This window comes from Pezoporus flaviventris, unplaced genomic scaffold, assembly GCF_033815535.1.
Source record: "Pezoporus flaviventris isolate CSIRO_AGI_PZ_B2104156 unplaced genomic scaffold, CSIRO_AGI_Pfla_v1 ptg000107l, whole genome shotgun sequence".
NCBI lineage: Eukaryota > Metazoa > Chordata > Aves > Psittaciformes > Psittacidae > Pezoporus > Pezoporus flaviventris.
Genome location: NW_026892655.1, coordinates 1,279,651 through 1,307,069, shown reverse-complemented (window position 1 = coordinate 1,307,069; position 27,419 = coordinate 1,279,651). Strand labels below are relative to the sequence as shown.

The window sequence follows — 27,419 nt, the reverse complement described above, 5'->3', positions numbered from 1 at the left end:
TCTTTTCTTCACGTTCGCTCCTTGCCCTGTTTCTCCCACCTCTCTCTGCTCTTCAACCACAAATCCTTTTAGAGGTTAGCACCTTCCAGCGCATCCCGCTTAAACAGCTCCGGCTGAGGGATCTGTGTGCTGTCATAGAAGCGGAGGTGGAGTGGCGAGGAAGGGCTTAGCTCTAAGGTGGCCAGGGGGGAGAGGGGAGGACAGCGCCGTTGTGACATTGCCATCTGGGTGATGCACTTTGACTGCCTCCAACAGGGACAAGAAGTGAGCGTGTCTCAAGCAGCCCTGGTGCCCAGTGCGGCTCGGGGAGGCTGAAGCAGAGATGCTTCCTGGGAAGCTTTCCCCTCCTCTGCTCTGCAGGAATTACCCCTGCAGCTCTCAATGCATGTCCATGGCTGGTCAGGATGCTGCAGTGCTGGGCCTGGAGATGCTGCTCGTGTGGTCCCTGTCCTGCATCTCCCCGTGACATCCCCCTCCCAGGGGCTCACCAGGATTTGCCTCCTCATGTTGTCATGAACACCCCACCCCAGCGACCCTGCCACGGGTGTAAATAGAGCTGTGCACAGTGAAATGTCCCTGTGATGGATGAGTCCCACAGCACGTTTTGGGCCGTCCTCTAAAGGAGGAACTGGAGGGGCCAGAGATGCTGACGGGCAGGTTTAGAGTCATTTTTAACTCCATTCCACAAGCTTTCGGCCTTGTGTCTTGGTGAACCCTGTTATACATCCATGGGCTTCGTTCCAGCCGTGTTCTCCAGGGCCATCCTGTAGCAGACGGCTTCCTGTGCCTGTTGTGCTCATTGACAGAGTGAGCCTTCTTACCCTGCCTCACTTGCTAAAGCCCAACCAAAATGCTGCAGGTGGTACCTAAACACATCACCCAGTCTCCTGCAACCGGGGCTGGGAATCTATGTCCCTCCATCCCAGACCCTCAGTAGGCAGTGCTGCTCCTAGGGTCACATCCCTGCCGTTCTGGCAGTCCTGTGGCCAACCTTGCGTGTCTTCTAAGCTGCAATACCCCTTAGCTGAGAGCACCTTTGGGTGCAGGCTCTGCCTGGGTGATGCTGGGTACCGGCACCATGGGGCTCAGAGGTGCTGTGGAGCAGAGCCCGGGGGCTGCCTCCGTGGCTGCATCTCCCTTACCCATCACTCCGGGGCTGCTCACCCCAGCGCTGGAGCCTTGGGATGCGTGGAGCACGTTTGTAACGGGCTGTTTACCTGCTCTGCCTGCCCGGTGCTGGGAACCAGCTCCCCAGACGCCCGTGGCCTGAGCAGCAGCCAGCACGAGCTGTCTCTCTGCATCGCTTTGAACTCTTATCGGTGGCGTCTCCTGCAGCAGACGGTTGAGCCCCGTGCGGGTCCTGATAACCTCTCTTGTGTTCATTAAGGGCCCACTTAGTGCTCTGTGGGACTCAAGTGAGACAGTCTGGAAGAGAGAAGCAGCACAAGGCTTTTAGCCTGGGTAATGCACAACTTCATCAATAATCTTCCCAGCGCAAGGCCAGGACTCAAATACAACCCTAAGAGCTCCCCAAACAACTCCCCAACAAAGGGAAAACCTGCAGGGTGAAGACAGAGCATCTCCTTCGGAGCTGTTGTGCTTGGGGAGGCTGAGTTTGTCCTCTAATAGCACCGTGGATGAGCAGATTAACTCCGTGGGGCAAGGACCGTGTGGTGGGAGGGGATGGATGAGGTGGTTTTTCTTTGCTCCCCATTGCTGCTGGTATTTTGGGATGTGCTGGTACCAAAAGCCAATGGTACTGGGATGGCAGCTGGGGCTAAGGGGTGCCAAATGGTGTGGTTGGGCCTGGAGCAATAGGACACGGAGCTACCTCGCCTGTGTTTAGACATGGGCTCCCTCTGCCCTCTCGCTGTCTCCGGAGGCAGTTGAGTTCCATGGGGCTGGGAGGGGGAGCCAGGACCTGTGTATCCCCCTCTCAAGTGACTCGCTGTGATTTTGAGCCCAAAGAGAGCTGAGGCAGAGGCAGAGGGGAGGGAAACACCCCTTCAGAACTGTTGAGGTAATGGAAACAACCTCCAACTATCATATTTCAAGCATAACGCCATAATAAAAGTAACAGGATAATGATTTTTTTCAGCCCAGATATTAGAGGCCCAGATATTGATTGGTTGTTTCCCTTGTCGTTCTCGCCTCTGATGGAAGTGCATTTTTTGACAGAGAGTGCAATAAAATGTACAGTTTCCAATTTGAGAGCCCTATAAATGTCATCTCTACATGCACGGTTACAAATTCTTCACGATGTCCCTCTCCCTCCCCTCGACACCGAGAGGGTCCTCAGGGGTGGAGGAGCACACAGCATCTCCCTTCCTGCAGGAGAAAGTTTGCTTGAACCCATCCCAGCTCGCTTCTGTGCCATTGAGATGCTTCATTCCCAATGGGAGAGCCCTCGTGGGGTTGGAAGGACTGAGGTTGCAGAGTTAATATATCTTGTAGTGCTCACATTTATAGGTGCTGGGGCAAATGGTGATGTGGGGTTGAGCTGTCGGGAGGTTCCAGTTCCACTGGGCAGAATGCCATTGGTGATGAGAACTTGGGATCTGATGGGCAAAGGCCTAAAGAAAAGCTGAAAATGCCCAGGGATGGCAAAGGAGAAAGGGAAGGTGATGGCACCTGAGCTCACATGAATAACATGGTGGCATATCGAGTTCTGCGAGCCCTTTTTGCTCCATGCTTATAGTCTGAGGGGGTTTGGTTTGTTTTGTGGCTCCGGTCTCTGCCCTGTCTGGGTTTCCTCCTTGGTTTAGAAAGCCTCAAAGGAGGCTGTATGGAGCGAGTGCTCCCATGGTAAGAGATAAGGTATCTCTGTGGGGATAGAGCCCTTGCATCTCGCCTCAGATAAGCTTTGGGAGGACAGAGCCTGAGCCCTTCTGCATTAGAGGGGCAGCAGAAGTGCCTGTGCTGAATGCTCTGCGTGCCCTGGTGATGGTGAGAGGAGGGAGCGATGCTGCACTGCGGGCCCAGGGCTGGCTGGGACAGGGATGGTGGGGAAGGACTCAGCTTCACTACTGCTTTCCCCCCCCCCAAAAAGGCTCTTATTTGCCTTTCCCCCCAAAAAAAAGGCTCTTATTTGCCTTTTTCCCCCAAAAAGGCTCTTATTTGCCTTTTTCCCTTTGCTCTTTCAATCCCTGAGCAAATTCCAGCCTGGAGAAGGGGATCGGCCGCAGGTGCCTCGAGCGAGGTACCGGGGAGCAGGGCAAGGCCTGATGGGTGCACAGGGCGAACCGCATCCTCCGGAACCGCATCCTCCAGAACCGCATCCTCCAGAACCGCATCCTCCAGAACCGCATCCTCCGGAACCGCATCCTCCGGAACCGCATCCTCCAGAACCGCATCCTCCAGACCCATCCTCAGTTCTCTATAAATCTCTGCTCCACAAAGAGCCTGGAACCAAGCGGCCCCGTCCCCGCCGTGCAGGGGGGGGTAATGAGGGCAGTCACCTTCCACGAGCCCCGCGCGAGCTCTGACCTTCCCTTGGGTTTAATGCAGCCTCTTGATGTCTTTCCAATGAGGCAGCGCTCCGGCAGCTTCCCTCTACCCTCCCATCGCCGGCTCATAACGGGGTTTGGGCCTTTGATTGCTCTCCGAGGTAGCCGAAGCCATTAAGCTCAGGGTTTTGATTTGATGAGAGCCCTTCCACAGGGCTCAGCATCTCCCTCACCTTCGCCTAAACACCACAGCGCTGGCTCTAGGCCGGGAATGGGGATTGCAGAGCTCAGCCTCCCCTCGGCCAGGCAGGAACTGGAAGGCTTAGGAATAAAAGGGGGCAGAACTGGCACTGAAATGGGCCTTTTTCACCCTGTTTTCACAGGGCAGGTTAATACCAAATCTCCAGTCAGAGGGGTGCTGGAGGTTGGGTTGAGGTCTGAATGGCCCCCCTGGATCCAGCCTGGATTTGTAGCCAAGGGCACATCTGATGAATCACATTTGGTGCTTTTTATAATAAACTCCTGATCTACAGAGCCCTGGATTTATCACTTGGCGGGTATCGGAGATGTAATAAAAAGCAGCTTCTTTTTTGGAGCTGGCATTCTTTATACAGCCCTGTCACTTCCTTGCGTTTCCAGAGGTGGGACACGGCCACCGGGATCAATACTATATTTTAGCTCCTTTTACCAATAATTTTCTAAATCACGGTCTTCCTCTCATCCCCCGCCTCTGGATAAATAATTCCAGCGAAGTTGTGCTGCATTCAGCACTTCTGAGCAGAGCCTGCAGAGGAAAAGCGATGGAGTCAGGAGAGGGGAAGGGCCGGAGGTGCTGAGCTCTCTGCTGGCCTTGGCATCCCCGTCACGATAGGGCATGAAGGGACAGCAGCTCCAAAAGCTGCTCCGTGCGTGCTGTGAGTGATGTGCCGGGGTTAACAGAGCTCCCGTGGGATGGGGCTGCAGGGACGTGGCCAGTCTGACCTGCAGGGCACCGGTGTGGGAGCTGGGAGAGTCCGGTTTACCTCCAGGTCTTGTTTCATCATAGAATCATGGAATGGGTTGGGTTGGAGGGACCTTGAAGCTCATCCAGCTCCAATCCAGCTCCAGGGACCCCTTCCACTGGAGCAGCTTGCTCCAAGCCCCTGTGTCCAACCTGGCCTTGAGCACTGCCAGGGATGGGGCAGCCACTGCCAGCGCCTCAGCACCCTCCCAGGGAAGAGCTTCTGCCTCAGAGCTCAGCTCAGTCTCCCCTCGGGCAGGTTCAAGCCATTCCCCTTGGCCTGGCCCTACAGCACAGCCCCTCCTTGGGGAGCGCAGGCTGGGCGCGGAAGGAGGGGGCTGGCACCGCTGCTGCTGGCCCCGGGCTGGGGCTGGACCACGATTCCCTCCGCTCCTGGCTCCAATCCTGGGCTTCTGCTGCTTCCTTGTGGCAAAGCCCTGGAATGACACGATCCTTCCCCTCATCCCGCATCTCCTCCCCCGCCTCCTCCAGCCCTTCCCGGCCCCGCTGGCCCCAGATCCGGGGAGACCCCCCCCAGGCTCCCCGCTAGCATCCCCCCGGGTACCCGGTCCCGCTGGAGGGGGGGGCTGCATCCCGGCTGTGCTCCCCGCTCCCGTCCATCACAGCCGTGCTTCACCCCTGTCCAGCCCCGCACTGACCTTTGCTGGGTCCTTTATAAGTCAAAGTGGGATTTGTGTCTGGGAGCCCTTCCCGGAGACCGTAAATATGCCAGAGGAGCTGATGGAAGCACTTGATTTCAGTTGTATGTGTTTTTAAAGACCCAAAATGTAACCCCGGTGTCAAGATGGGAATTCACAGGATATTTATGGTGGAAAGCTGGCTTTTTTTTCCTTCCCTCCCTTCCTTTCCATTCTAATTTTAGTCGTTGCTGCTCAGGTTTAAACGTGGGCTTCCCCTCTGTCTGGTACCCAGAGATAACCCCTCTCTCTGCTCCCTTGTGTTGCCCTGGTGAGCTGGAACATGTCCCCTTTCCTTGCAGACACCCCATTTTGGTGACAAGGATGAAGGGTGCCCAGGGGCCCCATTGGGATGCAGGCTCCTTCCCAGGGCCAAGTGAAGGGAAGGGATTTCTTCCCGTGTCTTGCTCATCCATCACCGGGTGCTGCTTCATCCCCCTGCATTTGGCTCACGAGCCCTCAGGTCTGCTCCTCCACTCGTGTCTGGAGGGAGATGCGGATGGGATTCAGCATCCCCCGGGTGGATGTGGAAGAGCCGGATCCCAGATGCCCCCTGTCACCAGTGGGCTCTCTCCCATGGGCGATGAGGGAGCGCAGGCGGGTGGGGAGCGGGTGCCCCCTCCTCTCGCTGCAGGGTGAAAGCTGAAAGTTGAAGAGTCCAAAGCCATCAACCCCTGGCTCTCAGCTCGTGATGGGAAATGAAAATATTTGGATAAGACGCGATACGGAGCTGCTGCTATTTACAGACCTCCATCCCCCGGCCTGCACATCAAAAGGCCTCCTCCTCGCCAGGGCTCTCTGCTCGCGGCTCCCTTTGCAGCCTGTCAAGGGCATTATTTGATGTTCCTCTCCTGCTTGTTTACATTCGTTAAGATGGGCAAATCCATCACGGGGACTTTCCCCGGGGCACACGCCTGCTGCAGGTGCGGGGCCCATGATAAAACACACATTTGTTCTGCAGGTCGTGTGGACAGACTGACACTTCCCTGATAAACCCCCCCCATACACACCCACACACCCCCCCTTCCCGGCCCCAGCGTGTCGTGTGTGTCCCCCCCCCCCCAGCCCACCGGTGACAAATGGTTTTCTTATCTGGAACAAGGAAAAGCAGTGGCCAAGTTTCATCTCCACTTCCCGCCCGGATGCTGGGGGCAGCGGGGTGATGCGGCCGCATGGTTGGGGATGGAAGCAGAGCACATCACCAGCTCGGCGCAGAGCTCTGGGGTTCCCTCTCTGTGCAGCTGAGGTGAAGCACAAGAAACGCTCCATTTCCTCCCTCTTTTACCCCATTGCACATAAGGGTTTGGAGCCTCCAGCATCCCTCTCGCCCTGCAGACCCGCTTTGCCCAGCACATCCCTGCTGCGGGGTTGTGCCTCTTGGGGTGGCTTTGCAATGGGAATATAAGCGAAGGTGAAGGCTGGCTCCAGCTTCTGCTCTTGGCACAGCCCTGTGAGGGGATGCTGCGCTGGGCCGATGCTCCCTACGGGCTCCCAGCCCTTGTCTCTCTGTCTGGGTGCTGGACCAGTCCCAGCAAAGCAGTGGATGGGTTGGAGTCGAGTTGACAGACAAGGGGCAGCGTGGGCTGAGGCACAGCTCCCTTGTGCAGTGATTTCCCCTCCTGTCCTGCAGAAAGTTGTTTAAGCTGGGATGGATGCTGCTTCATCCCCTTGTCCGCAGCATGGCGATGCCCCGTTCCCATAGCAGCAAACACCCCTGCCCTTCCCACGGTGATTCCCGTTGGAATTTCCCAGCTGTGTCCCTTTAACACACAGCCTTCATTTCCGGTTAAATATGCCACTTTTCCAGACAATCGGTTTGCAAGGATGGACCAGGCTGATGCTTGGATTTCAGGCAGGGAATTCCAGAGCCCGGAGCCTCTCCAAGAGGAAGCAGCTTGCTCTTTCTTCCCTGGTTTTCCCTTTGAAGGGGATAACTGGCACTTCATTTGTCTGTGGGTTTGTTATGACTCTGGCCTAACAGATGCCACACTTAGCAAACTCGCACTCCTCACTAATGGAAGATGCTTGAATCTAATTGCCCCGCATCACCCAACACCGGAGCCTTGAGCATCCTCCTCCCATGGCAGCGCAGGCAGAGCCGCTCTTCCTCTCCCGGAGCCAGCCAAGGCTCATGGGGATGCTTCCCGCATGGCTCCGTGCCTGGGGGCACTCACAGACACCAGATTCCCTCGTGTCAGCCTCGCCTCGGGGTGCCAGAGCCCGGAAGGAGCTGGGAGCAGGCAGTGCAAAAGAGGGGGTTAAAGCACAGCATTCGGGATGTGGAACTTGCTGGAATAACGGTGCTGGGGTGTGAAAAATGAGGTGTGAATTCCCGGGTTGTGATCACTGCAATAAGCCCATCTCTTTGGCTTGGGGGGGGTGAAGGGAGGTGATGCTCCATGTTTGCACCCCGTTGTGGGGTTTGGGGGTCTCTGGCTCACCCAGCGGCTCTGCCCAGTGTGGTTTTAAAATCCAAAGCTGTTTTCTCCAAAACTGAAGCTTCAAAACAATTATTAAGGCTCAAAAATAAAACCCCCGCTGCTCGCTGCTTGCCCAAGGCTTAAGCAAGGCACTGGGGAGCCCCATTAGTGCCAGGAGCTCTGAGAGGGCCTAAAGCAGACTTAACACTGAAGCTCAAGGGGGAATCTTTTCTCTCATTCCCTGTATTGCAGCAGCTCAGATCACATCCTCACGCAGGCAACCTCTGGGTTGTAGATGAGGAGACAAGGTTTGGGAGGATGAGATTTGCCAAGAGGAAGGATGTGCTAACAAGGAACCTTAAACCCCATCCCATTGCTACTGATAAGACTTCCTTGCTTAAATAAATCAGCTTTAAGTCTGATAGGATTTGCATTTCCCCCTCCTCCCCCCATATATCCATCAAGTTAAAAGTGAATTTATTTTCCCAATAAAATTCAGAACATTGCTTTTTGTATCTTTCCATTTGCTCTTCCCTCTCAGACCGGGGAGCGTTTAACGTGAGCTGTGACTGAAAGTTAATAATCGCTTCCTAAACCCGGCATCTTTCACCATCTCAGAACGTAATCCACCACTCAAGGACCCAAGTAAATGTTTGTGACGCTCCATAATGACCGAAGTATTTTTGCATGGACACGATGCCTAGCCAAGAGGAATGCCCCGTTTACCATAAAACTGAACTTCATCCACGTCTCTGAAGGGCTCCCAGCTTTCCCGAAGCAAGTGAAGCCAAAGGACCCAAGGCAAACAACAGCCGAGTGGATGAGCTCAATCACAGCGCCTCACTCCGTGACTGAAACCATCACGTGGAGCTCAATGGAGCCACCCAGGGCTCTGGCTCCTGCAGCTCTGCTGGGACCACACCACCCAGAAAGCTCCTTTCATCACTTGGGCTCCTGCCCGCGGCGGATCCAGGATTTAAAAGGAAACATCTTTGTCCCAGAGCAGCGCGGAGCAGGATCCTGTAATGAGCTCCAGCCGCTCCCCGCGCCCCTGCTCCGTCTCCTCACGCAGTCCTGCCAGGAACAGTGAAGTTTGGTCTTGGGAATGGCCAGCAGGGATTTAGGGGTAGGAATCATTCCCATCACCTGCCTCTGGCTGCGCACCCCAGGCTCTCTTTGTACTCCATGGGGAGAAAGTGCCTCTTGCTCCCCTCGGTTGCAGCAGAGAGCCAAGAGGATGAGCCAAGGGGGTGAACCGGGCTGGGCTGCTGGCTTAGGGGTGGGAATACAGCCCTGCTCCCAAAGGCTGGCACGGGGAGGCACTTGGAAATGCCTCCAGCTTTTCCCATTTTGCAGGGCGTGCATCTCATAAAAAAACCCCAAACCCTCAGACAAAAAGCCAGAGCATCTGGTCCAAAAGCAGCTCCTCAGTCCTGGGGGTCCCAGCCCCAGCTCCTGGGATGCTGCAGAGGGAACGTGGTCACATCAGGCTCCCACTCTAACTACCTTGTGTCTGGCATCACGGCCCTGGTCCTGGTCCTGCTCCTCATCTACACATGTGTTTAACTGTGGCTGTGGGTTACTAAAAACCAGTGTAAGGCACTTAGGACCAAACAAAAGCCTGGTACAAGGGCTCCTGTCAGTACTGATTGCCTTGCCTGAGGCAAATGTGGCAGAGCTAATCCTGAGGTTAAGCGTGATCTGAACTCCATTTGGCAGCTCTGGAGATCATCTCTCCTGTCTGGTGCTGGCTCCCAAAGGCATCCCCATCCCCGTCTCCTCTGGGTTGCAGAGCACTTGGTGCCTCCTTGCAAGGGGGGTCCTAAGCTGCTCAGGTTGGGGGTGATGCAGGAGAAAAGGCAACGTGGGGGGGGGGGGGAACCCATAATCCTGCTGCTTTCCTGCATGTTCCCTCTAGATTGGCATGGAAGGGAGACGGGATGGGACAGCACCGTGTCCCGAGGGGCCAGGGGGACCGCACAGCATCAGGTCCAGGAGAAGGAGCCATCAAATTCGAGCCTGTGTTTCAGTGAGGGTTTGTTCTTGATTCTAAACAATCCATCTGTATCCAGATTGGCAGTTGCTCTCGCACATTCATTTTGTACAAAGGCATCCCTAAATGGGAAGAGAATAATTTATACTGACATAAAGCACCTTTATTTGGATATAACTATCTACATTAAGGAGGCTGGATTGCTCTCGCCGTATCAGTATGGTGTAGTTGAAGCTCTATTACTCGTATATAAGCTCTTCCTGGCTCTGCTCCTGATTTATTGGACTAGCAGAGCCAGGCTGGGTGTGTCTGGATTCATGTTGTGTTGATATCAGGGAATCAACGTTACTTCCCTAATCCAAGGTATGCGATGTAAATCAAGAGGGCTCCAGGGAAGGCAGGGGCATTTTATCAGTGTAAAGCGAGAGGAGAAGTGAGCCCAAGGGGAGGATTTACCATAGAACCTGCTTTTATCATTTTACGACCTGTTGATTTTACTTCCCTGACAATTACTCAGAAGTAGGAAGCAGGGGAAAGAAAGAGGCTTGGGCTCAGATGAAAGGGAAGTGGGAGAGCCAGGCTGCTGGTTTGAAATGGAAGAGTTGAATCCGTCCGGGAAGAGCGGCTTCCTCCCACTCGCTGCCTCCAGCCCTGCCAAGGACCTTGCTTATCATGGCAGGGGTCACCCTGATAAGACAGTGACTTCCAGCGGCAAACCTGGACCTTGAAACCCTGCCAGGGAGCTGGGGAATTTGGGTTGCTTTTGGTTTAATGGGGTGCAATCCTGACTCACAGCCATTATTCCCATTAGCAACCAGCGGGGGGATGTCTGTGCCCATGGGACATCACTGCTGTGGTCCAATGTCGTGGTGAAGATGCTGGAGGCTTTGTGCCAAGGAAGCGACCACCGAGGTGCCTTGACTGGCTTTTGAGATGAGACAAACCAGTGGCCACACTGCACAGAGCACTTAGTTCTAATTACCCGCAGAACTGGGTTTTAAAGAGTGATGCTGGGTTTGAAGGGTGGAATAATGATCCCATTGGGCACTTCGGGGGGGTTTAAGCTTGGGCAGGCTGTGCAAATAGCAGCTAATGATGCTCTCAGCATCAGCAGGTCAAGGTGGACTGCTTGCTTTCTAGAGAACTGCTGCCAAGAGCTTGGTTAAATACACCTAAAACAAGCTGATTTGATGCCCCAGGACTTCTCCTTAGCTCTTGGCTCGCTGTGGGTGTGGAAGCCAGACTAAAACCAGACAATGGGGCTCTCAGCTCAGCTTCTGCTACAGGGCAGGGTCAGGCAGAGCACCCATTGTAGGCTCAGCAGGGAGCTAAAGCTGTTCTGCTGCTGGGGTGCAGACCCAAACCTGTATTGGCATCATCCCTGCTGCTGCCTCCAGAGCCTGTTGCCTGCACTGTTCTTACCCCAGGTCTCTCCTGAAGCCCCTCTCTGCCATTTCCAGTATTTAGGATGGAAGGATTGGCCAGAGAAGGGGTTTCCTATAGGGATGGTACCTGAAAGATGCCCACACTAGGCACCAAATCCTCCAAGTCCAAGAGAAGGCAGCAAACTGGCTCTTGCCTGAGCCGGTATTCCATAATGGGGCAGAATGTGGCAGCATGTTAGTGTCAGGGTTAGAGAAACAGAAAAACCCCATAGAGGAAGGCTGGGATGGGGGGAGCAGCTCACAGTGCCCCTGTGTTGGCTCTGCTTCTGTCATGTGTAAATACATCCCCAGCATTGGGAATGGTAGCAGCTTCCAGCACCCTCCATGAGCTTTGTGATGCTTTAATCCCAAGGCTGTGGCACACTGAGACCCCTTGGCTGGTTTCATCCCTTCCCTGGGGTTTGCTCAGTCACCAGCTCCTGTGCCTTACCCCTTATATGTGCCACCTCCCTGAGCTCTTCCTTACACCCCTTCACTGGTCTTGCACCAGTTTTGGTGTGCACGAGCACGAGGAAGGACGAGCACAGCACGTTTGGGCTGTGGGTATCGTTCTGCCTCTTCCTGCTCCCCTCCCAGGTGGATGCCGGCCACCGGCATCCCTCCTGCCCGCCTCCTCCTGTTCACTGCATACACAGATGGGGGTCTCAAGGGAAGGTTGTTCTTCGTGTGAAACACGGCTCTGCAGTTACAGGAGAGAACCCGAGGAACAATGAAAACCCTCGGGGAAATCATTTCATATTTGCAGCCTTCTCACATGGGTTCCTGACACTTGGGTCTGAGCTGATTTATGCCGTCAGCCGTTAGACAATGTGGAGGTGAGGTCAGGCACGGGCATTCCTCATCTCTTCCCCGGCGCTCAGAGATCCCTTGGGCAAGGTGGAATCAAAGCATTGCAAATGGTAGAGGTCAGGAGAGCGGCACTGGAAGAGGTAAAAGAGCACAGCCTCCTGCCTCCTGCGGATCGGCTGACACCTATATATCTTCATATTGCCATTGTTTCCGCTTGAAAAATGGCACGTCGTTTGTTTTACTTTTTCCTAACCCTCCTCTCTCCTTAAATCCCCTCGATTTTCCGCAGTGATCTATAGGAATCGTTTGTGTCAAGGCTGATGGGTTTGTGGTACAGCGTTTTGATAGGAATGAAGCTGTAAGAGGGGCCTTAGCCAACAGGTGCCTGCTCTTTCCGCAGCCTCGCCGAGACCCTGGAGGTTCAAATCGCATCTTCCCATTGGGAATTCCCTTGCACTGGTTTGTGGCTGCAGCGAGGGGCTCAGGTCGAGCAGCTCGGGGGGATAGCGTTGTGATGCTGAGACATGATGTGGTTTGGCCTCTCACAGCCCGTATTCCCCTCACTGCCCAACCGCAGTCCCAGTGGCCTGACGTGCTGCTCTGGGCTGAGAGAGTTTGTTTGCTCCTGGGGTCCCTTTGTGGTGTTGCCATCTCTGGCTGTTTCTTTGGTTGCCTTCATCCTCAGCACTTGTTTCTGGCGTGAAAGGTGAGAAGATGCTGTGGGCTGGGTCAGCCTGGAGAAGAGAAGGCTCCTTAAGGGGAGACCTTAGAGCAGCTCCAGTGCCTAAAGAGGCTGCAGGAAACCTGGAGAGGGGCTTGGGACAAGGGATGGAGGGAGAGGCCAAGGGGAATGGCTTTAACCTGCCAGAGGGGAGACTGAGCTGAGCTCTTGGGAAGAAGTTGTTCCCTATGAGCATGGTGAGGTGCTGGCATAAAGGGGAGCAGGACGTGTTTGTGCACTGTGGGAGCAGCACGTCTTTGTTCAGGTCCTTGTTGCCAGCAGGCAATAACAAACCCATCAGCACACGTCATGGTTCAGATCTGCGGCTCCTGTTGAAGCCAGGGGTATTTTCATCCAAACACCTCAGGACTGAAGCAATAGCTCGTAACTGGATGGTGGTGGCTCTTATTGCATCCCCACGGCTCCCAGCCCCAAAATCCCCCCTGGAACCTCTCCTGAAACCAGCTACGGGACCAAAGGGGATGAGGGAGAGACGGTCCCATGCAGGGACCAGCCAGCGCCGCCGTCCTCCGCTGTGCCGGGGGGGTTGATAGGGCTCCACGTGTCAGGCTTAGGTTTCCAAGGTGGTGGAACATCAGCGAGAAGCAAATATTTGGCCAAGAGCAGGCTGAGGGCCGCTGGTGTCCGGTGTAACCGCCCAGCGTGCCCAGATGTTATTACTTATCCATCAGGCTCTTTGAGTAACAGCGCAGAGGGCCGGGGCGAGGGTTGGCTTTTGTCAAAGCATCCCTTTCAGCGGCGTTTCAATAAACCCGTGGAGCTGCCCGCCTCGAGGACTTGCCTCTTCCATCTGTCTGCACCGAGCCACCCGTGGAAGGAAATGGATGAGGCCTTCAAAGCTTCACCAGGGCCCGGAAAATGAGCCAGTCCGGTTAACAATAAATGGTGGCCCCTTGGAGCACACATGAACGGTCTAGTGGAGAAGAGAAGAAAGTTGAAGCTTAATGAAGTCCCCGCGTCCCTGCGCGTGGACAGGAAAGGACGGGTGGTTTATAACTGTTTGTTGGAGTTAATGGTAATAAATTCCTCACTTGTGATGCATTAACTTTAATGTTTTCATTACGCGATGATTTAGGCTTCCCCTCTTCGCGCTGTAAATCATGCTGGCCCGGTAGCGCAGCAGGTCGAACGGCTGACATAATGTTATGTTTGGGGGAGAGGAAGAACGGGGCAGTGAGTTACACAGATTATAGATTTATGTGGTTCATACATTATTGTTTCTCTTAGAGGGCTTTAAGAAGCTGCCTCCTTGGGAAGGCTGCAGTGGACACAGACCCATCCGAGCAGGGGGTTTCGGGATGCGGCGGCGAGGGGCTTGGTTTCCATGGCAACTCCCCAAATCGGCTTGGTGCTGAAGGGTTTTTCTTTCCTCCCTCCCACTTTGCTGAGTGTGAGCCCTTGGCTAATGAGCTGTGCAAATAGATATTGAGATTTAGTGGGTTTTATTTTGCAATTATAGACTTAGCCATTTGGAAGGAAACTTTTGGGCCAAGGGCTCTGCCTCCTCTTTGAATTCTCCTTTTCTTTTCTCTCGCTTTTATTTCCCTTCGGCAAAGTTGGTTCGGCTTCAAACTTGCTGTTAAATTTTCCAGGCAGAAGGAGAAAATAAAGCACCAAGCAAAGTTGGAGGCTTTTTTCCACCCTCTCAGGCTAAACCCCAGCCCGACCGTTGGCCATTGACTGCCTCTTCTCTTGTTTGCTTATCAATCATAAACCCCACAGTCATGGACTGCTCTGAGAAAACAACACTAAATCCAACACTAACAAAGGTCCATCTGTACCTTCCCCTCCCTCTTTGTGTCCAGTCATTAGCTGTGGTCTGACAAGGATTTAGGGGCAACAGAGTTAATTCAGCCCCATCCATCCCCAGGTGAGAATTGTGGCTTCCTTGAGCGACTTCCATGGGTTTTGTGTTTGCTCCTGACTGTCAGCACTTGTCAGGAGCCCGAGCCCTTCCCTGGGACCAGTTAATCTTGGTTCCTACCTTCAGTACTGGTCTGTACTGGCTGCTGCTAGAGAGCATTTAGCAGTTCCCCTCCTGTCCCGAAGGGCGCTCTGGGTTTAGCAGCAGTTTTGGGATGGGCTCTTTGGCTGGGGATGCCTTGGAGCATCTGAAGGCTGCTGAGCCTGAGGATAACTGATCCCAAAGCTGGGCACGGGGGTATTTCGGTTGGTAATTCTCTCTCCATGATTTGTGGCTGTTGATTTTTGACTGCCTCCAGCTTTCAATCCAGGAAGTTATCTTGGGGTGGATGCCTGCACTCTGGATTTTGCTTACTGGCCTCTTCTGAGAAGTCAGTCTGAAGCTTGAATTAATCTTCCCTGCTGTGCCTTGCCTTTTCTTCATCTACTTGCTTATTTTCCTGCTCAAAAAATGCAATAAAATTGGGCTGGGACAAGATCTATTCCGTGTGATCCACGATGACAATTGTTTGGTTCCCCATTCTCTTTGAAACAGTCGCTCATTTTGTTCCTATCCCTATAAATGATCCCCAGCCACTTCCAAGGCACTGAAAGGTTCAGCAATGCTCCCAAGGCACAGAGGCAAATGTGTCCAAGGGGCACTGAGGGCCTGGGAGCCACTGGGGAGCTGCCACTGGAGCTGGGGGATGAGGAGGCAGGGACCTGGGGGACCACAGTGGTGGATGGTGCCTCACTTCCCACCGTGGCCTTTCTCTTGCTCTCTTTGGTCAGGATGTTTTGCCTGTGGCTGCCCCATCCCTGGCAGTGCTCAAGGCCAGGTTGGACACAGGGGTTTGGAGCAAGCTGCTCCAGTGGAAGGGGTCCCTGCCCGTGCTAGGGGTTTGGAACTGGATAAGCTTTCAGGTCCCTTCCAACCCAACCCGTTCCATGATTCTGTGATTAACCCATGCCTGTTGCTGGCTGCTTTGCTGGGCTGCAGCTTCTGCATGGCTCTGGAAAGGTCCTTCCCAGCTCTGCCTGATGCATCCACCCTCCATCATCCAGAGCCTGGAACGACGGAGCCAAGCTCACTGCCATCCTCCTATGGGAACTGGACCATCGGTAGATTTGGCTGGTAACTTTGATTAAGGGTACCCAGGAAGAGGTATCTGCACCCTGCATAGAGCATGATGTGAGAGAGCAGAGATGCTTTCGAGACCCTCTTGATCTTGGAGAAAGGTAATGGTATAAATACAGGAAGCCTCATTCCCTCATCAGAGACCAAAGGGAGCGTGGCTTGCAGCCAGGCCCTTGGTTTTACATGGGATCGAATAGACCCACGAGTGCCACTTGGCACCCATGTCCTGGACCCGTTTGCCATGGCAGAGCTGGGTGGCGGGTGGGACTTCCAAAGGCTTTCAGCACTTCCCGAGCCCATCTCGCTTTGAAGGCAGCAGGAGCTCGTTTGTCTCCTCCTGATTGTCTTTCTCCTCATTAGCTTCAATGGAAAAAGAGCGCAGGCACCATGGAGGGCTTTGGGAAATTACAGCCGATTGTGCTCTGGTTTGAAATGGGTTTGGGTGTTCCCTGTGAAGTCCCCGGGAGCAGAATCTGCTCTTGGCACGTCTGAGCCTGGTGAATAAGCTGGAGGACGGGGAATGAGCTGTAAGCATCGTGCCTCCGCGCTCCATCCCTTTGAACAGCGCTGATGTGACAGCGTGGGCACCGATGCGGCCCCGGGCGTGTTTGGCTCCGGCTCCTGTGGCTGCAGCTGGTGTGCGTGACTCAGAGACCAGAAGGGCGAGAGCTGAAATCCAAAGGTCCTTGAGGACATGGCAAGGACAGGCTGGAAGGATCAGCAAAGGCACGGGCTCGGTTGGAGACCTGGGTTCAGCCTGATGCAGGGGTGATGAGAGCATCCTGCAGCAGCACCTGGGGGATGTGAATCGCATTGAGGCGCAATAGAGAGGGGAAAGAGCTGCTGTCTGCTCCTGCTTCTGTGAGCGTGGGCCTATCCTCTGCAGAAAAGCGGTCTCCAGGATGATGGCATAGAGCAATTTCCAGTGCCTCCAGCGTGTAGCTCCTCTGCAGGAGATGCTGGTGCCACTGGGAGGTGACCGGGGCTCACTGGGCTCAGCCCTGGAGTACCTGGCACACAGAGGGAGATTCCAGGGTGGAAGGGACCACCGAGACCATATCCAAACACAGCCCCAGCCCCGCGAGCGACCGGAGATGGGCCGTGTCTGGGTCAGCACGGATGTGCCTCTCTCAGATGAATGTAAGGCCCTTTCTTTCCCTGTTTTCATACACGGTGAGTGGCCGTTAGTGGTTGGAAGGGATGACCAGGCAACAGCCTGGCTTTTCCATCCCTTGGACTCCTGGAAGATGTGCTGAGCTGTGGTTTACCTGCCAGCTGTGTGGTCCTGGGGCACAACCATCTGGCTTAGAAACCAGAGAGCCTTCTGGGGCTGGCTCCCATCTATCCTCTGTGGATCCCGAGTGTCCATTAAGAAATACCCCCCCCAAATGGAGACTGCCTTTGCACGTATATCGAGCTATTTGCTGCTAGCAAAAGCCATCTGGATTGGTACAGGGGACATAGGGAAGGACAGGGACACCCCGGCAGCCCCAGCCCTGCCTGCAGCCAGGCAGAGCACCCCATCCCCTGCACTCACCCACCCTGCACAGATGTAATCTCAGCTCTGCATTAGCAGGGCTGCATCAGCCATGCTGGGTGTGCATCACACAGGTTACCACTGCCATCTTCGTGTCACAGGCTGTAAGGCTTCACATTTCCAGAGCCCTGTACAATCAAATCAGCCCTCACAACCCTTCCTTAATTGTATTTAGTTTGTCTGAGCAACCACAGAGTGCTTAAGGAGAAGGGAGTTTCCTTTCAGTGTGATGGGAAACTGAGGCACAGCATCCCTCGCAGAGCAGGAGAGATTTGGGCTCCTGATGATGTTTTGGGTGCCACAGAGGCACCTGAATGCTGCTAACCCAGCACATCCTGGCACCCAGAGCCACAAACAACCTGAAACATGGGATGTTCTTATGTGGAAAATTGATCTCCAGTGGGGCACAGCACATCTGGGAATGCAGTAGGGAATCCCAGGGGTCCTGCCTGCTGACAGGCAGGCACCAAGAAATGATGGGTAAAAGAGAGAAGGATCGGGCATGGCAGAGGTTGTTGCTGGCTCCCATCACCACTGTGCTGTTTGTGGGGTCTGCAAGGTCCTTGTGCTCTCCACATCTCCCTTGTCAACGAGGCAGGAGCAGAAAGCGCATCCCAAGGAGGACCCGCATGGCCAGGAGCATCCCTGCCTTGGCTCGAGCGGCAGCAGCAGCAGCAGCATCCTGCCCGCTGGCTCTTTCCACAGCCAGTTTGCACGGGGGAGCGGGGGCCGAGGGAAGCCCCATGCTGATAATGTACTGAAAGTCAATGAAATTAAAGAAGCCAAGCGGCCCTCGCAGCTCCTGCCTTCCCCCCTGGGTAATTCAATCGGAGCGCGAGCGCTGATGGGATCTCGCCGGGGCTGCCTCTTGTCCCCCCGCTGGGCTCTGGCTTCTTAACGTCGACATCAAAGTTTCACTCAAGCATTGTTTATGCTCCTGCCAGCGGGGTCGGGGAGCTGGCGTTGGGCACATTCATGTAATATTCATACTCGCCGGCTCTCCCTGGGCACCCGGCCCCACCGGCCCGTTTTCATCCTTATGAATGTCCCATCAAATGACATTTAGATTTGCATTAGCAAAAGAGGTTCGGGGCTGGGAGCTGAGGGGAAATGTGCCTTGTCTGCAAGTCAGATGCTCAGCATCGCTTAGAGCAAAGCCTGAGCGCATCTCTGCTGTGGGGTGCCAAGGAGGTGGCAGCACAGGGGATGTGCGGGGTCCCCTCTCTGAGGGTGCATCTGAAGGTGGTGCAGGGGCTCCTCAGGATCTTATTCTGCATCTTCCCCCATTGAGAAAACACTTCTGATCCGGCCAGGCTGGACCCAGAGAGGGAATTTGGGTCCTTTTGAGCATCCCTGTTGGTCTCCATGAAAACACCGTGCTGATGGGTTGGGGGAATGGGAAATCCCAGCATGATTTGTGTTAGAAGGGACCCTAAAGCTCCTCCAGCTCCAACCCCTGCCACGGGCAGGGACCCCTTCCACTGGAGCAGCTTGCTCCAAGCCCCTGTGTCCAACCTGGCCTTGAGCACTGCCAGGGATGGGGCAGACACAGCTTCTCTGGGCAAATCCCAAGGCTTTGCTTTGCTTTTCTCCCTGTAGGAGGGGAGGAGATGACACCCAGGTCCGTCCAAGATACAGGGAACATTTTGAAGCAAGGCTACCTGGAGAAGAAGTCCCGAGGTGAGGCTCGACCAGCGCCATAGGTTAAGGTTTGGGGACGTCACCTCAGAGCTCCCAACAATTCAAGCTTTCAGATGGAAAGCTAACGGGGAAAGGCATCTTTTCCATAGCACATGCAGGGTCTTTCAGGCTTTCCTTAGGCCTCATGCACACAGGGAGGGCTCAGCCTTTACTTGTGCTCTTTTGCAGCTCATCCGACTGCACAGAGATTAAAACCCCCCAGATTGAATTAAGCAGCAGCCCAGTCCTCTAAGGCAAGATGTGTCCTTCTAAGGAGCAGCACCTAATGAGGATAAAGCCTGGGTGAAGACAAGGGGGCTGGGAGCATCGCACACATTAGCAGGTTGAGATAAGGGCTGTGAGTCAGCCCCGGCTTTATCTTGATCTCAGTGCCCCTTGTGAAGGCTACAAATCATTTCCTCATCGCTCTGATTTTATCTTGATTTATTTACTGTATGGCAGCAGGGATGAGGCAAGAGCAGCCCCTTTTTGCCTCCTGGCCATCAGCTGAGCACTGTGACTGGTCCTGTGCACGTTCCAGCTTGCTCCGATTATAGAGTAAAAGGCGTGTGCTTAAATCTCAGCTGGGGAGGTTTAACCCCAAGCTGTGCTCCCACCCAGTTAGCAGGGCTAAGGGTCACAGCAGCCCAGTTCAATGCAGTTCAGTTCAGCCCAGCCCAGCTCAGCTCACTTCAGTTCAGCCCAGTTCAGCCCAGCCCAGTTCAGCTCACTTCAGTTCAGCCCAGTTCAGTTCAGCCCAGTTCAGTTCAATGCAGTTCAGTTCAGTTCAACCCAGCCCAGTTCAGTTCAGTTCAACCCAGCCCAGTTCAGTTCAGTTCAACCTAGCCCAGTTCAGTTCAACCCAGCCCAGTTCAGTTCAGTTCAACCTAGCCCAGTTCAGTTCAACCCAGCCCAGTTCAGTTCAGTTCAACCCAGCCCAGTTCAGTTCAGTTCAATGCAGTTCAGTTCAGTTCAACCCAGCCCAGTTCAGTTCAGTTCAACCCAGCCCAGTTCAGTTCAGTTCAACCTAGCCCAGTTCAGTTCAATACAGCCCAGTTCAGTTCAGCCCAGTTCAGTTCGCTCCAGTTCATCCCAGTTCAGTTCAACCCAGCCCAGTTCAGTTCAGTTCAATGCAGTTCAGTTCAATACAGCCCAGTTCAGTTCATCCCAGTTCAGTTCAACCCAGCCCAGTTCAGTTCAGTCCAGTCCAGTTCAGTTCAATTCAGCCCAGTTAGTTCAGTTCAATGCAGTTCAGTTCAGCCCAATTCAGTTCAATGTAGTTCAGTTCAATACAGCCCAGTTCAGTTCATCCCAGTTCAGTTTGCTCCAGTTCAGCCTAGCCCAGTTCAGTTCAGTCCAGTCCAGTTCAGTTCAATTCAGCCCAGTTAGTTCAGTTCAATGCAGTTCAGTTCAATGCAGTTCAGTTCAGCCCAATTCAGTTCAATGCAGTTCAGTTCAATGCAGCTTAGTTCAATGCAGTTCAGTTCAATGCAGTTCAGTTCAATGCAGCTCAGTTCAATGCAGTTCAGCCCAATTCAGTTCACTTCAGCCCATTCATATGTATATTTTGCTTGCCTGAATTCTCTGCCAGAAATCTGCAGGGTTTTATTGGGGAAAAAAGAAGTCTTTTTTGCCCTAAATGTTCCCCTGGCGCAAGAGCAGGACCGATCCCTTTCACTCTGTTCTGACCTTGTCTTGCAGAGCACAGCTTCTTCGGGTCCGAGTGGCAGAAGCGCTGGTGTGTCCTCAACAGAAGCACCTTTTACTACTACGCCAATGAGAAAAGTGAGTGGTGAGGTCTCTGCTTCTGGTCCCCAGGCTGTGGGTGATGGATGGATGGAGGCATGGACAGGGCTGGAAAAGAGCAAGGCAGAGCCCTTGCCCAAGGCCAGGTTATCATCTGACAAGAGAGAAGGTTGTAATTCCCTATCAATACATAACATGCAGGTCCTACAAAGGCAGATCTTAGCTTGCTTTCCCCCCAAAAAAACACCTTCATAGGTGTGGAACAAGAGAAGAGAGCCACAGGAACAGAGCTGTGTGTGAATCAAATGATGTTCCAAGCTTTCCATTAGCTGTCAGCTGGGCTTCACCCCCCTCAGTGGCTGTATATAACCCATGTGTCAGTGTACATAAATATTTTGCAGTCATGCTCCATCAGGTCCATACAAACAGACAGCTCATATCTCCAACAGAGTTTGGCGTGATGAGATAGATGGCCTTCCCCTGGTCCACCCATCCAGAAACACGCCATGAGAGCAGCTCACAAAGCAGCACAGTGACCAGTCTGGGACTGGGACAGGATTGAACTCCAGTGGGACGTGAGGGTGAAGCTGGGTCTTTGTCCTTCGTCCACATCCTTTGGGGATCTCAAGCGCTTTTCACTTCCGAACAAGCATCCGAACTCCTCTCACCCTGGTACATGCAGGGACATCCTTAGAGTAGATGTAGGTGTTGAAGCCAGGGTTGGTGCTTTGAGGGGGGACAAGCAGTGGTCATCTCCTCCCCAGATGGCAACACAGGAAAGGAAACCCGTTATGAGTGAGCTGAAATCCTTATGGAGGGCTCCCTGGAAGTCCCTAAGGATGCGCAGATAAAGCAGGTTCACCAGCAGCCTTTCTCTTGAGGTTTCAAAGGGCATCCTCTCTCCTGGGTCTTTATGAAGAGTCGATGATATTCCCTTTGGATGTCCATGGACATGCTGAGACTGAAGGGGTTTTTCCCAGCCATTCCCCATGGGAATGTCCCTCAGTTTCCCTGTGTGGACATCTGCAGCACCCCAATCTGCCAGCCGGATGAAGAGATGCTGATTCCAGATTTAACACCTTTCTCTTCTTCCAGGCAAGCAACCTAAAGGCACCTTCTCCATTGAGCACTACGGTGCCCGCCTGGCTCCCCATCTCCGCAAGGACTCTCGGAGAAGATGCTGCTTTGAGTTAACCTGCTCTGGCAAACGCACCTACGAGGTAGGAACGGGGGCCCAAATGGCTCTCGCGTGCTGGTTGACCACCGGGCACCAAAGCACATGGTCCAGGTTGAGGGGCAGAGGTGCAGGCTGGACTGCGGGCTCAAGGGGGTTGGGAAGCTCCAACAAAGCAAGCAGAAGGTGCTGATGCTGCTTCTTGATGGGTGATCTCAGCATGGGCCTTCCCTTGGCATGAGAATCATCCTGGGCTCTGCTCGCGCTCATGGAGCACAGGGTTTAAGCAAGAGCATGGTGTAGAAGCGGTGGAGGATTGGGTTTGGGAAGCCCAGTTTTAAATAAGCCCCTCAGAGCCAGGTTAGATTTAAACCTTGGTATGTTGAGCATCCTGGGGGAACCTAAAACCTGCGGCAGTGGAAAACCCAGCCCAATGCACGACGTCTGCAGGAGAAGCTTCCTGAGCTTGTGGATGTCTCGGTTCAGAGTCGGTGTAGTGCATTCAGTGGGGATTGTGGTTTTCATCCGACTTGGTTTAATGAATTAGGCTTGACAGCTTTCCTCTGGGATAGTCTGGCTCTGTTCCGCTTCTGGTTCCCTTTTTGGAACAGGGAGATAAGAAGGGAAATGGCTTTCCTAAAGTCACAGGGGGGAGAACGGCAGAACCAGGATCTCCATCCCCAATCCCTTTCCTCCCTCTCCCTCCACCCAAGAACCAGCACAATAACGGGTGAACCTCTCTCCAGTTCACAGCCCCAAGCCCAGCAGAGGCCGAAGAATGGGTGGATCAGATCCAGTTCCTCCTGAAGGGTGAGTGTGGTGGCCCTGGCAGCATCTGCCCCCCTGGCTTGGGCTGCTCCCTTGCTGGAGCTCTGCATCCCCTCTTAGCCAGGGAGAGGTCCTGGGGCTTTGCTCCTTGGGCTCGGTTTGGAGCCCACATCTGGGTCCACCTCGAGAGCTCCTGGCTGGTTTTAGAGGCCAGGGTTGGGTGGTCTCTCCTGCCAGACCTGAGCTCCTTCACTATCCCCTGTGATGAAGAGGATGAAGAGGAGCTCTACAACGACGTGGACAGTTCTGAGTCTGTGACCACGGTATCCCATAATACTGCTCTGAATCGAGACGGGCCAAATGTTGAGATGGAAGAGGATGACATCTATGAGGTTTTGCCAGGTAAGCAACCAAATCCTGAGCCATCCCCTAGCCCCAGCCCTGCAAACACCCTTGGCTACACTCCACATGGATGGGAATGAGTTTGATGGACTCAGAGATCTGACCCCATGTCTTTGTCTGGCCTGGCTGATGGACCACAAGAGCAAGCCCTTTGCGTTGTGCTGAGGTGCAGGGGTGGCGAATTGAGGTGAGGCAGCTTTTAGAGGCTCCCTTCAGCTCCACTGATATTAAGTTTGGTGTGAGTGGAATCTCTGGGCTGTGTTACCTGGAAGATCAGACTGGAGATGATGAAGCAGCTCCCTCCCGGGCACACAGTCAGGGCTGTAACGCAATTACTGGCCTTCCAGGAGATGATAACGTAACCACATTAAAGACCAGTGCTTGCTCTCTAACAGTGCACGAGGTCTGGAGGTAGCAGGGCAGCAGCTCCCGGTTAAAGGAGCCAGGAGCAGCCCTCAAAGTGCCTGCAAGGGTGACACCCTCTGCAATAGCTCTTGTTATAGCACAACCCATGGTGTGATGTGCCCCAGGCTTGGCCAAGGGCTCACCTGAGCCTCATTGAAACCCATGTGCTGTTGTGCTGCTTCTTCCCTGAAAGCAGAGTCCTTTGGTGGCTGTGTTCAGCCTCTCTCCATCTCTCACCTTTGCTTCCTGGGCTCCTCTTCCTCTCCGCACCCTCAGCTCTTTGGGCAGCAGCTTTCCCTTCCCTTGGGTGCACCCACAGTGGTCCCTGGGCTCGGATGGAGCCTCCATAAGGGTCTCCAGGCGGGTGGGTGAGAGGTGCTGATGGCTGGTCAGGCTGAGGGCGTTCAGCATCCCTGCCTGCTTTGGCGGCTGTGTCCAGCTCCTCACTGCCTTGAGGCCACCAGCGCTGACGGGAGCAGCTGTAACACCTGCTGGCAGCTGGCACCGTGTTGGTTTAAGGATGGATCCCATCGCTGCCCTCCCTTCAGGATGCAGAGTGTGAGGATGCCGACCCTGGCAGCCGGGTTCACCCTCGGTCCCTGTTCCTATGCACATCAGTGCCCTGATGCCCCATCCCTGGCAGTGTTCAAGGCCAGGTTGGACACAGGGCTTGGAGCAAGCTGCTCCAGTGGAAGGGGTCCCTGCCCGTGGCAGGGGTTGGAGCTGGAGGAGCTTTGAGGTTCCTTCACCCCAACCCATTCTGGGGGCATTTGTTGCCATGAAGGGGCCAGCTCCTCATCCCCCACAGGCCCCAGTTCCTGCAGCTTGGATGTCGGTGGTGGTGGCACATTGATGCCGAGGGTGCAAGTGGTGAGAAACCAGTCACAGGGCACAGGGGCAGATGGGAGAGATCATGAGCCCTGAGCTCATCCCCCCTGCTCCTTCCCCCCCTCAATAAGAGCAAGGAACAATCTCATCCAAGCTGGGATCTCCTCTGGGCCCGGCTGCCTCCCTTGTGTCCTGAGTGAAAACAGAGGGAAAAGGATGGAGAAGGGAAGAAGGGGGGGGGGGGGGAGATGAAGAGATAATTTCCTCAGCAAGTCATCGTCGTTAATGAAGTTTTACAAAAACAGATACAACCAAGGAAAAATAAAATTTCACAGGTGATAAATTTTTCCAATTTCCCTGGCAGAATTCGATGGGATTGTTAAATTAAGAGTGAAGGTGTCTGTTAGGAAGCAACGAGCAGTGATGGGTAATTTTATAGAGTGGAAAATTGAATCAAATTGCTACATTAAAACACAGCTCCTCTGAGAATCTGCCCCAGTGCCCAGGCTGCTCCAGCACAGCAGGGTGGGGGGGGCATGGCCATGCCTGAGGCTTGGGGCTGCCCTGGACCACTCGCGATGCCCATAGGGATGGAAAGGTGAGGTTGTGATGCTCTCACAGGGATGCGGCAGCAGGGGAAGGGCACAGCCCCCAGGGGATGCGTTTGTCAGCGTTTGCCTCTGATCCATCACCCTAAAACCAGGCTATTGGATGAGATCGGGCACCCCAGGGGAGGCAGAGCATCGCTGCAGGCTTGGAAAAGCACCTGGCTCTGGGGCCGTGGTGTGGTGGGGAGCCGCTTCCCGTGGGAAGCTGAGTCCCAGCCGCAAGGACCGCACCTCACTGCACCTCTGCCAAAGGCACAGAGTGAGGGGGGAGCAGGGCAGAGGGAAACTGAGGCACGGGGGAGAGCACCTGGTCCACGCCATGGAGCAGCTTTGCTCCGCTTGGAAACCCAGAGGCATCGTTTCCTCCACGGCACGTGTATTCCTGCACCAGCCCCATCTGATGCTTCCTAAGGAGCCTGTGTTTGCCTGTGAGAAGGGATCTGGGAAGAGGTTTCCTGAGGACAGCCTGGCTCCGGGATGGAAGCGGTGCCTGCAGGATGCAGGATGTGCACAGCAAGGATATGGGGAGCCCCTGGGCACAGGTGGGGGAATGATGCTGCCCTGCTTTGGAGGACAGCTTTGGGGATTTCATGGCATGCAGGAGCTGGTTTGATGGCCCTTCACCTCAGGAGATGGGATACAGGGAATCGGTGCCATAGTTAAAGGGTAAAGGAATACAGATGTGAGGGTTTGGGGGTGGGAATGGTGGGAAGGGAGCACTGCTCTGGATACATTTCCCTTCTCTTTTTACACATGCAAAGAGCAGGCAAAAGGCACTTTCCATAATTCATTTTGGGATCAATGCTAATGGGATCCTGCCTCGTCCGGGGCCGACCCCTACAATAAAGTCTGATTTATTTAGGAAAGATTTTTGGGGGCCGTTTCCCATCTAATGGGGGGAGCAGCAGCAGTGACCCTCCACCACGGGATGCAATTTGTAACGGGCAGCCCAGCTCTGACCTGGTTTGCATCGATCAGCTCCGGCTGGGATTGACGCCGGAGCAGCCCCAGCGCTTCACTGGCCCAGCCTCGGTGTCTGCTGGCTCTGCCTAAAGGGGACGGCAAAGCCGCATCCCCTGGGATGCAGTAGGGATGCATCCCGTCCGGGGCTGCATCCGGGACTGCCCCCTGCTCCCCAGGGAGGCGGCAGCAGTGCAGGAGGTGCAGATGGGTTTGGGTCTATTTTAGAGATAGAAAATGGGTATCAATAAACTTTATAAATACATGTATAACATACAGAGATACCGACTGTAGGTGGGTTCGAGCTCTTATCCGTGTGTAGATCCTTGCTCCCATCTGCCCCCGGCTGTTTTCTCAGCGCTTCCCCATGACTTCCAGCCTCTCATTCCTTTACCCTGTGCCATGGTATTGTTTCCTATGATTCCCTTCCATGCCACCCTGCCTTTGCTCCCCGTTCTCCTCCTTCACTTCTGCTCCTTCCTCCCATCTCCATCCCGGCATCCCCCCATTGCATTCCCTGTGCCGGGCAAAGCGCGGCCCCAATTTATGGGGCTCTAAGAGGCGATTTGTTTTGCCCCGTGTTAACAACAATTCATGGGTTTATGCAACACGCTTGACAATACGATCTGTGACTTCCTCCCTTCCCACTCGCCACAGCCCAGCCGGGGATTTATGGCTGTGGCAGTCGGATGCTCTCTGCCTGCCGGGGGCTTTGGGGTAGCAGTAACGCTCACAGCCCTTCCCCTGACAGCTCTGCTGCTTCCCTTCCCAGACGAGGAGCTCGATCCCCCCTTCCCAGAGGACAGCAAGGACGCAGGGAGCAGGCAGAGAAGCGGTAAGAGCCCACCCTGCTTTGGCCAACTTTAAGGAACGCTTTGGGGGGGCTGAGTCCCGCTGCCTTTGAGCATCCTGGGGTGTGATGGAGGCTGTGAGGAGGATGGGAGAGGCCCCAGGAGACCCTGAGGCTGGGCTGGGGGAGCTCTCCCCATCTTCTCCTTGCTGTGGGCATGGGGGTGCCTCTCCCATATGGACAGGACCCCTTGGCCTTAGTGAGCTCTCGACGGAGGAGCCTCAGCATCCAGCCCCTGCTTGCCTGATGGAGGCTCTCCCATCCCTGTCCCTTGTCCCGTCCTGGACCGCAGAGACGGAGCCAGCTCCCCCCATGCATCCCACTGGGGCAGAAACAACCTGGGGAGAGGGCAGGAAGCAAATCATGGCCCAGAGGAAGCTGCTGCAGGGCGGGATCTGGGATTGGGAAGCCGGAAGGACACAAGCACCAGGAGCCAGCAGCCCGGGAGCCTGCCATGGTCACCGGTTCCACCCCTGCTTCTTCCTTAAGGACCTGCACCGCGGGACGGGAGCGGAAGATCTGTTTCCTCCCTGGTCCCACCTGCGTCGTTTTCCACCCCTGCTTCCTCCCCGGCACCGGAAAGCAGCGCTTGTGTCCAAGGAGCTGGGGCTGGGCTGGCCAGGGGCTTCCTGCTGCCCTGCTCGCTCCATCGCACGTGGGAAACCATCCTCCTGGCTTGGGAGAGCTTCCCACCCCATCCTGCTGCGCCTGGCGATGCTCAGCGCCCTGGGGATGCTCCGTGGGCATCCCGCCTGTTGGGTGATGGAGACCGGAGGGCTTCAGCCTTGGATGCTGTGGGTAACGGGTGGCTAAACCAGCTTCACACGTGCCTGTGCTCGCCTCAGTGCAGCCCAAGCATCGCCCAGCTGGTTCAGCCCTCCCAGAGGA

The 27,419-nt window shown here is 54.7% G+C and overlaps 1 protein-coding gene across 3 annotated transcripts in view; it reads left to right on the top strand.

Moving 5' to 3' along the window:
* SKAP1 (src kinase associated phosphoprotein 1) overlaps positions 1–27,419 on the top strand; it is a 140,693-nt gene that overhangs the window by 97,694 nt on the left and 15,580 nt on the right. For all 3 annotated transcript variants that reach the window (XM_061477733.1, XM_061477730.1, XM_061477732.1), the window contains 6 exons: positions 18,710–18,790; positions 20,492–20,575; positions 21,632–21,756; positions 22,457–22,520; positions 22,716–22,880; positions 26,454–26,516. In XM_061477733.1, coding sequence (XP_061333717.1) covers positions 18,710–18,790; positions 20,492–20,575; positions 21,632–21,756; positions 22,457–22,520; positions 22,716–22,880; positions 26,454–26,516 — 582 coding nt within the window. The remainder of the gene's footprint in view (positions 1–18,709; positions 18,791–20,491; positions 20,576–21,631; positions 21,757–22,456; positions 22,521–22,715; positions 22,881–26,453; positions 26,517–27,419) is intronic.